The following is a 14966-nucleotide window of genomic DNA, read 5'->3' as shown; positions in this document are numbered from 1 at the left end:
TTAATGTTTATATGCTTTCCAAAAGCAGCCTATAGTAAATCAAAGTTAATATGAAAATGACTATATTCTTTGCCATAATAACAATGTATTTTGGAAGGATTTAATCTGTGCTTATTGGAAGATAAAAAAATGAGAAATGAGAAGAGTAACAGATATAACAAAAGAAGTGGGGGAATATAGAAGTTATTTTTTATTTTGTTGTTTTTAAGTCTGTGTTCATTTATATTTACTTTCTAAATGTTGATATGCTAACAACATAATTTCTTTAAAAACTATAATACAAGTATCACATCAAATCTAATAACTTGTATGCCCGAAGATAAATATTTATATAGTAATAGTGCACTCCAATACATATGTACCTTAGAAGTAAATCCACCATGTTTGTGAGATTTACTCCCAAGTAAATTGTTTACAGCTGCACCATAAAACACGTTTGAGCAAAAGCAAATACAGAATTGACAATATTACAATATTTCTAAAATAAGTGGTTAAGTAAGAGAGTGTTAAGTTAAAACCTGTGCTATTCAAAGATTGAATTTTTTAAAAAAAAGTCTTTTTGGCTTAAAGTTCAATAAGATTTGTTGTCAAGTTCTAGGGATATGGAGCCTTCACTGAAAAGTTCTCACCTTGCATTCCCCCTAGCCTAATTGTAGAGCTGTTGATCTGCAAGCAGAACCTCTATGATTGATAAACTTTCTGCATATGGTGGAATGAGTTTTTCATGTAACTTGTGTCCAAACTTTTTAGGGCCTTAAAAATCAATGCAGCACCAGAATTATTGTGACGTGTTCTGAATGCTTGGCTCAAAAAAGCACCTGGGCAACAATTCTTAGTTGTGTGAATGTTGTCACATATTTACTCCGGCCCTTAATAAAAGCAAAAAGTTTAGGACCTTCTTGAAGATGTGCTGATTTATTCTCCTGGAATAGTATCCATATTGTCCAGCACATCATGTGAATTTGACAAAGCTGGCAAATACTGTAGATTTATATAGACAAGTACACTTGGTTGCCATCATATATTTTCACAGAGCACATCAGCTTCAATAGTTGCATAACAAGCACATATCAGCAGCTATTTTGTTTTTCACACTGTGGAGACATAATGAGGAAAGCTTTATTTGCTGTTATTTGTGTTTTATATTGCTTTTAAAACTATAGACATGCAACCCACATGAAAAAATGGCAGATCTGTACAAAACTACTGTATATCCAGAAGTCCCCTCTGAACTAAGAGACAAAAAAGTTACTGTGGACAGTATTTGAAAAGGGCTGCTGTGGAGAGATGATGCCTTCTAATCCCACTTTATGTCCCCAGCACTCTTCCTATCCTTTGATTCTCTCTCTGGAAAACCACTGTGGCCTGGAACAGCAGTCTACAATGGCCCATCACCTGAAGACTATTCTAGGGGACATGCTGTTGATCCAACCACTGGATGGAGACCTGTCTAAGCAACTGCCATCACCAGAGGTAATATAGCTTGCCTCTATTTTCACTGTATACTTGGCCAGCATTGCATAGGTGGGTGATCTACATCTTTCCTAGAATTCTACAGGCTATGCAAACCATGTTAAGAATCACAAAGGACATTTAACTTGATAAATAGAAAGCTGGTCTTTTCTAGGCTTCAGGGCAAGAAGCTTGTATTCAACAAATCAACATTGTTTTACACCCAGTATCAGATTTGCATTTTTGCAGTCGCACTGTCCCAGAAATTTGTCGGATGAGGAATTGCACACGATCAACTTCTATTATTGCAATAATTGCACTATTTTAAATTTTCATTTCATGTTTTCTTAGTTCTTTTTTTTTGTACTGAGTGACCTTTTGTGTTCTTGACTATCTTACAATGTCACGCTTGAAAAGGCGTTTTGTGGTGAGATTATATAACATATTTTTTTCATATAGTATTTGTACTTCACAAACATCTTTCTTAAAGTTTGCCAAAGTAAATGAAGAACAATGGCACTGAGGTGCTACACCTTTGCTGATTTGGGGATGCAGGAAATTACAGCCTTCCACTCAGCTAATTAAGATTATTAGGAGAGTTTTATTGGAGAGCTAAGCTTATTGGTTTCTCTTTCCCAAACCTTACAGCAATTGAAGGGGAAGATATTAGTGAAGGGGAAAAAACTACCAGAGGACAAGACTGATCCAAGAGTGAGCTTGATCTCCAACCCTGAGGAGGAAATGCAGGAGGAAGAGGACCAGAGGGTGAGAATTAGATCCATGTTTCTGAAGGGGTGATTAAGAGAATATTAGGGAAACCTCTAAGGCAGACTCTCTTTAACAGCAAACCAATATAGCTCAGTGTCAAGAATGCAGCCAAAGTAGGAGTGCTGAGAACAGGGGTGCAAGTAAAGCTCTCTGGGTCCCAACGCAAACTTCTCACATGGGGGAAAGAATTAAAGTTTTCTCTATCTCTTTGCTTATATCTAGCAGTTATCTGGATTTTTGCACCCCAGATATGGTAGCCCTGTCTCATGTAGCCAGATGTGTTGAAGGTATAAGGTAAGGAGTGATCATTGCAGGGAAGCCCGGAAGGCCCCCTGTGCCTGTAGCTCTAAGGTCACTGTCTCCCTGCATTTTCTATATTTATCCCATTGAGAAAGAAGAGGGAGACTACAGAAGTACTGAATATTCTTAGGATGGAAATTCACAAAGATCTTTTTCTCCCCCTGCCCCCCACAAACAACCCAGTGAAGAATAAGCCTGCTTTATGGCCAAAGAGTGATGAGTGATTGCCAGAGGTAGGGAAGGGGTGGAAGACTCGACGGTGGGTGAGATAGAATGGAGTCCCTCAGAAGAAATCAGGCTGGAGTTCTTAACAGAGTGCTGCAACCACTTGCAAATTTCACTCTTGTTGCTTTGGAAGAGTTTATGCTACCAAAGGAGGGCATACTTTCCTCTGAATTAAAACTGAATCATACTCTTATGCCAATAGAAGCTTCCTTTTAAAAGCGTCAGAGCAGAATTTAAAATATGGTGGTCAGCTGCAAGCCAAAAGACAACCATCAGCCTCTCAGAGGTTAGACAGCCTCTGTGTATTTTCTTTTATATATTTAAAATTTTCTTGTACTTACTGGGTTGTGGTAATTCAAAGATTCTTGTTTTCTTAAAATAGGGAAAATAGTAAGCAACTTTCTTTTGGACAAAGTTTATACTAAATGCTTCAAATTGGGGACTGCTAGCAAAATGCTCAGCACCTTTATTTAACTATAATTTCTGTGATTCTTTGGAGTGTTTGTATGTATAGAATAATATGTATCCACGATGGGTAAACTTAAAAAAAAATAATATACAGTTTGTTTACAATAATGAGTTGGCTGGCAAAAGTCAGTCTGTCTTCCATACAATGCCTACTTTATTTTTGGAATGTGATACCAAAGATGTGGCTGAATAGAGAGCAAAAAAGATTATTAGACAAGTAGATAGAGAACTGGGAAGTCCTAACTCATGAGCATTTAAATTGGAGGTCAGCCCTTATTAAATGTGCTATGGACTTTGAAGAAGCACGAGTACAGGGCAAAAGGGAGAAGCAAGCTAAGAGGAAGGCACGTCAAGCAAATCCTCATCGTGACCGCCTTCCACCTGGAAATTTATGCCCTCATTGTGGGAGGCTATGCGGATCCAGAATTGGCCTTTACAGCCACTTACAGATCCACCGTTAAGATTTTAATCCTGGAAGACAATCTTACTCGGCTATGAGTGATCGCCAACAATGAGAGAATAAATCTATTAAGGAACTATGAAATTATGATAGCTTTATGGAAGCAAGGTCAGAGGCTGAAGGCCTATTAATAAAATGTTCTGGGAACAAAAGCTGGGGAGATGGTATTGCCTTCATGCCTTTTTGTTGTCTTCCAGAAGCATCTGGTTAGCCATTGTAGGAAATGGGATCTTGGATCTTTAGTAAAATCCAATAGGACCGCTCACGTTTTCTTAGACTCTTTCTTTGGAAAATACTACTAACTGTATTTTGTACACAAGACATCTTTTGAACTCTCTTTCTGCTTCTTTCTTCCAGTCTACATTTTCTTTTCAGGAAATCAGACCTTTGCAGGTGAGTATTCCTTGTTTCTTGGAAGGGGTCCCAACATGGCTGATAAGTGTGATGAGCAAGCAAGCAAAGTTGTCTCTTACCTATCCCTACTCAAATTCAGCCAAATTTCAGGATGTCCTCTTCATCTGGGTTGGAGAGCAGAAAATTGTGACAAAGCCAGGGTCTTCTTTATTTCCTAGAAAGCCTTTGTTGATGGCTGTTCCGAGCACAGAGGGCTAGGTGTTCTGTAAAGAACATAACTTCACTCAAAATATCCCAGGGAAAGAGAGCTGTTATTTTCACAGGGTGCTATGTCTACTTACAAGCATAACATCCTCAGTTGCTTTTGGCTACTTTTCATGATTATTTCATCAAATGCCACTGCAAGAGGATTTGCTTAGGGAGGGAGGTTGAACATCTGATTCAGGACCCAGGAACTTCATTCTTTGTGCTAAAAAGGATGCCAGCTCACCCCCTGCTGTGCTACAGTGTCACCACTACAGATAGCTTAGTGTTGGATCCAGAAGTGGTATCTTGAAAAGAGGTCATCCTTGTAGTAGCTGTCCCCTCACATGGTCAGTTACTAGTGCAGCCTTATGTAAAAAAAGTGAAGATGCTTTCAAGTTGAGCCTTACTTTTGGTGGCTGCATCCATGTAGTTTTCTTGCTGGTCTTACAGAAATTGTCACTTCTGGGATTTTTTTCACTCCCATTCTAGCCAGTAGCCATGAAAATTCCCGAACAGTCCCTGTCCAAGTTCTAACTGGGCCACCTCTGCTTAGCATCTGAGATCAGCCATGGTTGGCTAGATACTGCTACCTGCTGAGGAAAACCTATGTAAGCAAGTTCACAAATGCTTTCAGCTAGGTCTCCCAACCCCTGAAAGACACCTACAGAAGCCATTTAATGGCTTAAATGAAGGGGGAAAAAAGATCTTCTGCCTTCTGGTTTACAAAGCTTTCCTCTCTGATTGACTGGAGAGTATTATTAGTCTCTACTCAACAGTACCAAACTAGTAGCTATTTGCAAGCATGAATTAATTTGTTTGCAAAGCAAGATATGTTAACTGAAGTGGAGTTTATTAATTGTTTGCACATGGCATTTCTTCCCTGCCCCCAGGCAAAAGATGCAGTGCAGATTTCCCAGGAACTTTCTGATGTGGTTGTATATTGCCAGGCTGTCCCATTCCAAAGCCTGTCTAATGCCCTGCTCCATCAGAAGTCTGAAGAGATGTCGTCATTCAGTGAACGGAAAGCCAGGAAGATGATTAAAGATTCAGGTATAGGGGATTGATCTTGTGGGATGCCAAGGACTCTATGATGTGCTAGCTTGCTCTGTGGCTCAGTCTGGCTCAAATCTTTTTCAGCCGGCTGCCTAAGTACAATTATGAGTCTTTCAGGGGTACAGTATAACTCTGGACATAACTGACTGTGATAAAACTAGAGAGAATTATAGCTTTGTTCATACCTAATGCTAAATCTTAATGGGGTTAATTTGCTTTTGATATAGATGACATGTGAAGTACTTATTATGGCTTTGTATTATATGATCATAGGCTACTCTGCCTTGTTCAACATACCATGGTTTTAAAAAATCCTACCATAACATGATCTATGAACCAGGCCTAAGTGTACTGATTAGGAGTATGGCCACATACCTTTTGTAAAAGCTGTAGAAAGTAGGTGAACTTGCTACAAAAATCTTGACCTCTAGCCTGGTCTTATGGGTAGCCAGGTTTTAGAGACTGAGAAGGAGGGCCAGAGTATAAACGGCAGATAACAAATGCTCCAAAATGGTCTGTCTGGCAGAACATGGATGTGCTAGTTAGGCAGGACAGGTATTGACTGGTTTACCTTGTGTTCAGATCTGTCCCAACTGGGATCAGCATACAGGTAGTCCTCATTAAAAATCTACTTGTTCAGCAACCATTCGAAGTTGAGGGGTAGTTACAATGGGTCCTTGTAATTCCGGCTGTTGCAGTGTCCTCGCAGTTACATGACTGCGATTTGGGTGCTTGGCAACTGGCTTGCAAACATTGCAGTGTCCCATGGTCATGTGATTGCCATTGGTGACCTTCACTGCTGGCTTCTGACAAGCAAAGTCAATGGAAAAGCTGGCAGGAGGTCACCAATGGTGATCGTGTGACTGCGGGATGCTGCGACCATGTGGGATTCACCTAACAACGGCAACTGGGACTGCCAGAACTGCTGTCGTAAGTCATGGTCACTTACAACCTCTTTGCTTAGCAATGGAGTTCCCAGTCCCAATTACCGTTGGTAAGTGAGGACTACCTGTAGTACTCCATCACTGATTAGTCAGGTGCATAGAAATTGGCAGCAGGACCATTGCCTCTTTCCTTCCTTTTGGTCTAAGGCTGGAAGCTTCTTTCTTCTCTGCAGGAAACCTTTTCATCCGATACAACACCCAGCATCTCAGCCGTATCTACCCACTGGGTCTGAAGATGAACTCCTCCAACTACAACCCTCAAGAGATGTGGAATGCAGGCTGCCAGATTGGTAAGAGCCAGGAGGAGGCACACTCCCTGCCGTGCACTTCATTCCCAGTCACTCTCTCTGGGGTCTCTCCCAATCGCTCTCACTCTTGGACCTGCTTTGATTTCACAAGTGAATCGTAGATTGGAGGAGTACTACCTGCAACCCCAGTAACCGAGCAGGAGAGAGAGGTACTTCCCAGTAACTTGGAATCTCCAGTCCTAGTCATCTTTGCTTTACCCTGAAAAAAGAAAGTGGCTTGGGAGAGAAGCAGGAGGTTGAGGATGAGCAGTCCAAGGGGAGCTCAGTCCCTGAGTGAGCGGCAGCTTACTCTGACTGTGAAGGCAGGCCAGAGCTGGCCTCATTGTGGAGCTCTGTTGCCCCTTGTGTTAGCTAATCCCTCTGGCTGTCTGTAGCAGCAGCACTGCAGTGTAGCGGAGACCAAATCTGGAACCCCGTCATCTAGCAAGCAATGAGAGTATCATGGATCACTTGGTGTACCTGGCAGCGTGTAGATCTTTTCATGTTATTATTCATTCACCAGAAGAAGTTGCCTTATGCAAAGTTAGAACATGGTCCATTGAACTGAATAGGATGGGCAATGGCGGTCTGAAGTGTTTGGGGAAAAAAGTCTTTTTGTTGCTTGAGATCGTATAGTTGAATGGACTGAATCTGAGAGCATTTTAAGTAGATGCTCTGCTCCTGAGCTGTAGGCCTCTCCTCAGGGCTTCAGAATAATGTGCAAAGCCAAAGCATTAAATGTTTTTTATAGTACTTTTCTTCAGCAGCTTAGATATATCTTTGAATTAAATGTAACACGTAAGAACAAATTAATACGGTTTTGCATATGCATTAATAGGAGGTAGTATATTGGCCATGGATATCCTTGCCTTTATTCTTCCCAGATCTGCTCCTATTTTATTCATTATGTATTGCTCAAGTTCTTTTTGAATGTGCAAAAAGCCCAGACACAAAGTTTTATAAAACTGCACCATGACAATATTCCAGTTTTATGGCCTATTTAATCTTTTTCTTTCCTATGGTCATATTTTAGTGGCACTGAATTTCCAGACACCGGGTGCTGAGATGGATTTGAATGATGGGCGCTTTTTGGTGAATGGCCGCTGTGGCTATGTGCTGAAACCTGCATTCTTACGCAATAACCAGAGTACCTTTGACCCCAAGGTCCCCATTCGTAGGAGTGGCCAGCACCCCATTACCCTCACCATCAAGGTATAGTTGAATGTAGGATGCCCACATATTCTTTGTGTTGCTTGTTATATGTATTTAGATGCATATAAATGCAAAGTACATGGAAGGGTAGACTTAATAAGAAACATTATTTCATAGTCTTGTTTGGATTTACTGTCATGACCATAATTAAATGTACTGTCATTTCCAGGTTCTGCAGAACCTGAAACATGCAGACCTTTAATATAAAGGGCTTTTGTTTAAAAGAAAAGCAAGGCATAAAAGTGCTTCCAGAAGATCCTTTTATTGTAAAATTGTCCTACTTTGTTAATAGAATTTTGGAGGAGAGCATCCAGATGATACCACTTTTCACTTACAACAATCATCCTGTACTTTATCATGTTTTTGAATTAGTACATGCTGTAGACCTGCCTTCAGGAATGTAAAGCAGCATGCATGGCTCTTTGCTTCCCTCATTGTATCTCACAACTCTGTGAGGTAGTTTGGCTGAAAGCCCACTTAATTCTGTGTTTTTTCTTCCCCCCCCCCCCGATTCTGCTAAGAGGGAGAAGACAGAGTAGCTACACAATGTTTTTTGATCAGTTCCACAGGAACCTGCAAGTAGCCTGGGCTGGTAGCTCTATTGGCTGCAAAGATATGTTCAAATTTGTATGACCAATACCCACAGAAATCTCAGGTGCTGGAAAGGAGGCACAGTAAATTTTACAGTGGTTGGTGTCAGACTTCAGTGTTTCTGATAGAATATATTATACAGTGCAGCCCAGATTTATATATTAAATTACGGAAATTTGTACACTTTGCATCATTTTCAAAGATTGCGGAACTCTATTTTTCCTGGAAGACATTAATGCCTGGGTGCAGAATTTTAATCTGATGATAGGAGGGAGCAAATAGCTCTGATTAGGGGTGTCAGGTTCAAAAGAGGATGGGGCTTCTCCATAGCTGTATTGAAGAGGGCATTGTGACTGATACGTAGTTTTGCAACCTCCTTCTGCCAAAGTTCTCTTTTCTACTGAACAATAAAAAGTGTAGGAGCCCTGTCCCTTTTCTGTTCGTTTGCGTTTGGCCATTCTAGCCATAATTCAATTGATGGAAATTAATTCTTATTTCAGGATGGTACTAATTAATACTCAGCCAATATTTCAACCGTATTTTGTGTACATTGCTTACTGCTCGAGTTGCAAGAGGGTGCAGAAATGATTCCTTTTTTTTTTCCTTTCAGGTGATTACAGCTCAGCAACTCCCCAAACTAAATAAAGAGAAGAGTTCTTCCATTGTCGACCCTTTTGTACGGATTGAGATTCATGGGATTCCTGCAGACTGCTGCAAGAAACAAACTGAATACCGGTTAAATAATGGTGAGTCTTGGCCTAGGAATGAAAGGAATAAGAAGTGGGTGTAGAGAACATTATTGGTTGCACTGGATCCATCCCATGTGACCAATAGTTCATGACGCTTAGTTCACTCATATCTGGACCATGGGTTCCTTGCCTCTGCTATTGGACCAGATTGAGGACAGAGCTACAATTTGAAGAAAATGCCAGGGTTAGTTTTTAATATTTCCACATAAAAAGAAACACAAGTAGTAAGCCTGAGGAAGCCCTGCAGAGATGCCTTTTGCATGGGACTTTAATCAGTGAAATGACTTAAACCACCATTTTGATATAAGAAATTGCTTTATTCTGGGCTCATCCATCCAGATGCTTTTGCCATGCTTTCCTTGTATCCTGCCTCCTCTGGGCACCCTGAGTTATCTGCATGGAACGTCTTGGGCTGACCTAATGTGGAAAACCCCACTTCTACACAGGAAGTCCTAAAGCTGTCTTCAGATTGTCATAGAAGTGGGCTGACAATAAGGTAGTATTGTAAGGACATGTCCTCAGCAAGGAGTGAGTGGAGCATCTTTGTGCTGGGATAACAAAACTGAATGGATGATCTTTCAGACGATTGGTTCATCTGGTTTATTCTTTTCCAACCTGATTTCCTTTCAACAGAATTGGGAGAAGGTTGTTCCAGATGAATCTATAGTCAGGTACAGGATAAGGCAACACCTTATATCAACCAATGTAGTATTTGCATTTATAAAAATTAGATAATCTGTTGAATGCAAACATATTCATTTTTCAAAAACAAATTGTATCCAAACTTGAAAATTGTAAGTAAAGCTATATAGTGGAGGGGAAAAGGTCTAAATCAAAAGTCTAAAAACAACTTTCTGAAAATTTGCTAGATTTTAAAGAAATTCTTAGCCAATAAAAGTTACACTGGAATCTTGCTTTAACAAAGCATCTCCACAATATTTCTCTCTTGCATTTCTACTTCTTGGATTTGCCCCCTTGCAGGATTCAATCCGTGCTGGGATGAGACGTTGATGTTTCAGGTACAGGTTCCAGACCTGGCACTGGTGCGCTTTGTAGTAGAGGATTATGACACAACTTCCTCCAATGATTTTGTGGGACAGTTTACGTTGCCTTTGTCCAGCCTCAGGGAAGGTGAGTGTTTCTCTTCCAGAAGCAAGAGAGCTCAAGTGGGGTGTTGTACAGTCTCTAGAACAGCCCAGTGCTAGTCTGCCTAGAAATAACAGGAATTCTATACAGCGTTTGGTTTAGTTCTGATTTTGTGGACTTCTGCACCTGTTCAATAGGTTCACCACCCTAAAGTGCTACCAGCCTCGGGCTCTGCATAGAAAACAGAAATCTGCCTGTAGAGCAAGTTCCTGAAATGAACTTAAATAATGGCACAAAACCAGATGTCTCAAAGGGATTTTTAATATTAAACTGTTCCAATAATTGCCTTTCAGATGTTTTAGGACCACAGGCTGCAGAATTTGCAAATTTCACACCTGGGGGGGTGACTCCCAGAGCTTATCAGATTGCAGGTTTATTTAGATCGCTGTGTGATCTATATTACCTCAGAAGTGGCTGTGGTCTGGGTGATGGTAAAACAATCTAAGAGCGTATGTAACAGAAAACATAGAAGAAATATATGCTGGTTAGTGAGCACTGTGGACACCCCATCCAACCTTTCTCAGAGCAGATCTTCCTGTCACTTTCTCCTCAGGCTACCGGCATATCCATCTGCTTTCCAGGGATGGTACATCCCTATCTCCAGCTACACTTTTTGTACACATCAGATGCAGGAAGATCTGAAAGCTGCAATAAAGGTTTGAAAAATGTGGAAGTGGATTAATGAGAACGTCCAGTCAGCTCTCAGAAGAATGGATGAGTAGCTGTGGTAATTCTGGGTGCCACCTGCAGATAAGGTTGGAGTCACACAGAAGAATCAGAATGTCATAGCCAGAAGATCCAGGCTGAGACAGGGGCGTGATGTCAGTCCTCACTTGAATATTCCAGTTATTGCATTAGGGTCAGATTTTAAGATTCTTTGTGCAGTTGAAGCTAAAAGCTAAGTAATCTACAGACTCCTAGAATGCTTTCCTAGACAGGATTTTAAGTTTGACAAAATGTTCCACCTCATCCTCTTCTTTGCAGTGGCCTGCAGAAAGAACACACTGGGGTAGGGATTTTCTTGTTTTATTTCTTTGATAGTCACAACACAAGAAGCCCAGTGAAAAGATGTATTAACGTATCTTGCATGCTTGGATATGTCCACCGAAATCTAAGGAAGACTGTGAAAAGGGACAGATGGACTTGTGACCAAGACTAGTGAGCGAAAGTGGTGCGACCTTTGTAGTAAGGGCCTAAGTGCATGGAAATGTGACCCACAAATTGAACTGAGGAATTTGAGCTAGCCGAATTGTAGCAAAAATGATTTGGACTCTGATTGAATATATGCACTTTGACAGCCTGGTACAGTGAATGGGCACGAAATTGGATCTTTATTTATTAAGGAAATAAGCTACTTCATCTAGCACATAACTTAAATCATTTCAAAGATTGTGTTTCAGATAATGAACAACAGGTGGAAATTTTAAGATAGAAGATTGTAGATTTTAATCACACGTCCAGGAGTATCATACATATAATATGAAAATCCTGCACCAGCTACTTGGTTAGCTTCTCCTTACAGGTCTGAGACAATTTTAATGAGATTTGAATACTAATTCTCTTGAAGGAGCTTGACAAAATTAGTATTAAGTAGTTTTTCAAAGCATATATATTTTTATGATTTTCTGGGTGAACACTAGTAATTATTTTTAGGTACATTTAGATATAACACATAGATTGGTATGAGGAAAATGTGTGTACTCCTACACATTCTCAGACCCATTTGTGGTAGAAATGTACTTTTAGAAGCTAGATTCCAAGCACTGTGTTCTTCTTCCCTTAGAACTCTTCGTTGTGAGCTGTAAAAAACCACCAGGCCTGAAGGATGAAATTGGGTTTTTTGTATAATGTTTCTCTTGGTTAATTTGAAACAATATATAGCTTTACAGCATTTAGTCTTTCAGGACAAATTAAAAGCAGCTGTTGGCAGCTAGTGGCTGTTTTGGCTAGTGCTAGTTAGACTATCACTCACAATGCATCTCAAAGGATTTTACACTACAATCCTACATGATCCTACTCTACTGGGAGCCACTGAGTTAATCACTGCCTCTCCACACTACCTTTCACATGATTGTTCTTGTAAGGATAAAGTGTGGGAAGACTCCCCACATATGCTGCTGTGAGTTGCTAGAGGAAAGGCAGGCTGTAACAATATATAATAATTTAGTGAGGTTTTCTTCCAAGTAAGCAGTTACAAGGATATAGCCTTAATTGAGCTTTTTATTTCTCACCACTTACTGCAGCTGGGATTAGATGGAAAATAAATCCATTGGAAATATATAGTATGTGCTCTATGCTTGGGTTATTGACCATAGCTTCACAGCAAATATTAAGGTGCCATAAAAAGAAACAGTAAGGACTCATTTGCTATATTTTTTCAAAGCATTTTGACTAGTGCGTCTCGTAAAATAGCCTATATTTAATTTGCAATAGTTTCTTGAAAGAGTTTGTTCACCATTTGTATTGTACTGATTAAGCAACTTCAGAACATTTAGTAGCTTTTATCATTCAACCTAATTCTTCTTATGACTGTTCAACCTCAACACAAATGGGGGGCAAGACATTTCCCAGGCATACAAGAAGAAGCCAACTGAATCTGAGAGTTGAGTTTGAGTAACAACTTACATAGAAACATGAAGGGCATGTAATGATGTTAGTAGTACTTACGAACATTTACAACGAGGCTGCAAGGTAAAACTAGGCTGTGGAACTGGTCCAAGCCTATTATTAGACAAGGTCAAATTTCCTTTATGGATATACTTTGGGCTGCTATTAGAAGTGTGAAGCTCAGGTTTCCACATTTTTCTCTGATAGTATCTGTTAAAATAAAAAAACGGGCATGTCCTTACTTTGTGGAACAGAGGGAAGGAAAGATGGCTAAGATGGTAATCTCTAATCATGCAACAAGTACTTCAGTCTCTTTGCTTGGCAACATTATAGGATGCAAAAGACATAGGGCAGGGGGGTTTGAATACCAGCTACACACAGCCTGTACTATGGAAAGCTTTTATTCCAATTTTCAAAAATTGGTCTAAATTGGCCTCCCACCCAAGCAGGATTGGCCTTGAGCCAAATCCCAAATTCACTGTAATTCAGTGTAGTATGGCCAAACACTCTATCTCAGCTTACCTTCCTTGGAGACAAGTAAGGTTCATATGTGGGTGGAGAAGAAGCAAACGATCCATGTTTCTTGAGCGTTTCAGAGGAAAACGGATTGTAAGTGTGGAAATTAATAAAAAGGAATGTGCTTCTCAGGACATTTCTAGAATTTCCTCTACAATAAATTGTGATGATGTGATCAAAGGGATAAATTTCAGAAATGGATTTAGATAGTTGAAACCATAGGACATGATGAAGCCCATTATATTTAATTCTGTATGTTCTGCAATATTTAGCACTAGACAATTTTAAGTTCACTTTTGAGTTTAGCACTTTTTTTTTTGCTGGAGCCTCTTTAAACTGAGTGCAGTTTACAAATCCAGACCTGACATCTTCATACACAGAAGTTTCTAAGCAGCACTGACATGTGTTCATCTTTCCACCCCCGTCTCCTCTCCAAGGGAAAAAAAAGACCCCCATGAACCTAAGCACCTTCTAGAATTTGATTTTGTAACTGTCTATATATTAAAGAGACTGGTTTGTAATGTATGGAATAAGAATAAAATATTTTAACAAATGATCTAGTGTCAGAGAAATATCCAAGTTCCATAGAACACACAAACAACAAAAAAGGTAAAGCTGTTATTGCTACTAGGAACAGAATTTTGAGTGATCAGCTCCTTGACTGTGTGAAATCTGAGCAATGCTGATTGGGATAAACATTTTTTTCTTATTCTTCTAGCCACTATATACAAATTTCAGCCACAAGGTTTTAAAAAAAATAAAAATAAAGTCAGGTATGATCTTAAGTGCGGATTTCCTCTTAAAATCCAGATTTCCTTGGGCTACGCAGTGCTGAAAGCTTTTCTCCCATTTGCTAAAGCATGTATGAAAAATGCTAAGTGCTTTGTAATGCAAGTATAGCCGAAATGTATTTTAGGGAGAAAGCCACTTACATTTTCATTAGCAAATGTGTAAGTCAAAACTCAACTTCTGACCACAAAATTCATGCAAAGTTTTCTGAAAACTTTATGCCAAGGCAATAACAAGAGCACTTGGACCGAGGTGTATAGCTAAGGCCTGTTTTTTTTTTTGCCTACAGAAACTGAGAAGCAAACCTAAATCCTAAAAGGGAAAATGTTAATAGTTTCCAGCAGATGAATGATAGTTTTTTTTTTCCAACTGCCATGATGTCTGTCCTTTAGAAATGTAATTGTATAGTCATTTATTAATGAAGAGGGAAGATTTATCAATCTGAGATGGATGTGGCATTTTGTCACAATGAAGTAACTACACATTGCACTTAAGATTCTACTGAGTACTCTTCCATACCTGGATAGTCGAGGAAGTCAAGCATTAAACTAGGAGTTTGCTCAACCCAATGGTTCTTGTGGTTCTTACAGACTAACACATCAATTAATTATATAACCCTGCCAGTCAATATACTTTAGGAAAACCTGCTTCATTATACAAAAATGTTCAGATTTTATTCTGTCCTGTTTCTCAAACAAACAGCATTCTCTTGAAGACAGCTTTCTTACCACCTCTCGGGAATAAGAATTATGTACTCTCAATAACCCCCCCCCGACTTTTCACATAAGTCACTTTTAAT

The 14966-nt window shown here is 39.7% G+C and overlaps 1 protein-coding gene across 1 annotated transcript in view; it reads left to right on the top strand.

The window, feature by feature from the left end:
• The window catches only part of PLCD3 (phospholipase C delta 3), a 60152-nt gene extending 46243 nt beyond the window's left edge, over positions 1-13909 (top strand). Inside the window, exons 8-16 of the mRNA XM_063300544.1 lie at positions 1321-1473; positions 2101-2217; positions 4031-4066; positions 5164-5323; positions 6444-6560; positions 7591-7769; positions 8971-9106; positions 10091-10240; positions 10809-13909. Coding sequence (XP_063156614.1) covers positions 1321-1473; positions 2101-2217; positions 4031-4066; positions 5164-5323; positions 6444-6560; positions 7591-7769; positions 8971-9106; positions 10091-10240; positions 10809-10897 — 1137 coding nt within the window. The 3' untranslated portion in view covers positions 10898-13909. The remainder of the gene's footprint in view (positions 1-1320; positions 1474-2100; positions 2218-4030; positions 4067-5163; positions 5324-6443; positions 6561-7590; positions 7770-8970; positions 9107-10090; positions 10241-10808) is intronic.
• Positions 13910-14966: the final 1057 nt, after the last annotated feature.

This window comes from Candoia aspera, chromosome 4 (assembly GCF_035149785.1).
Source record: "Candoia aspera isolate rCanAsp1 chromosome 4, rCanAsp1.hap2, whole genome shotgun sequence".
Classification (NCBI taxonomy): Eukaryota; Metazoa; Chordata; class Lepidosauria; order Squamata; family Boidae; genus Candoia; species Candoia aspera.
Note: the sequence above shows the minus strand (reverse complement) of the source record. Positions and strands in the feature narration are given on the sequence as shown.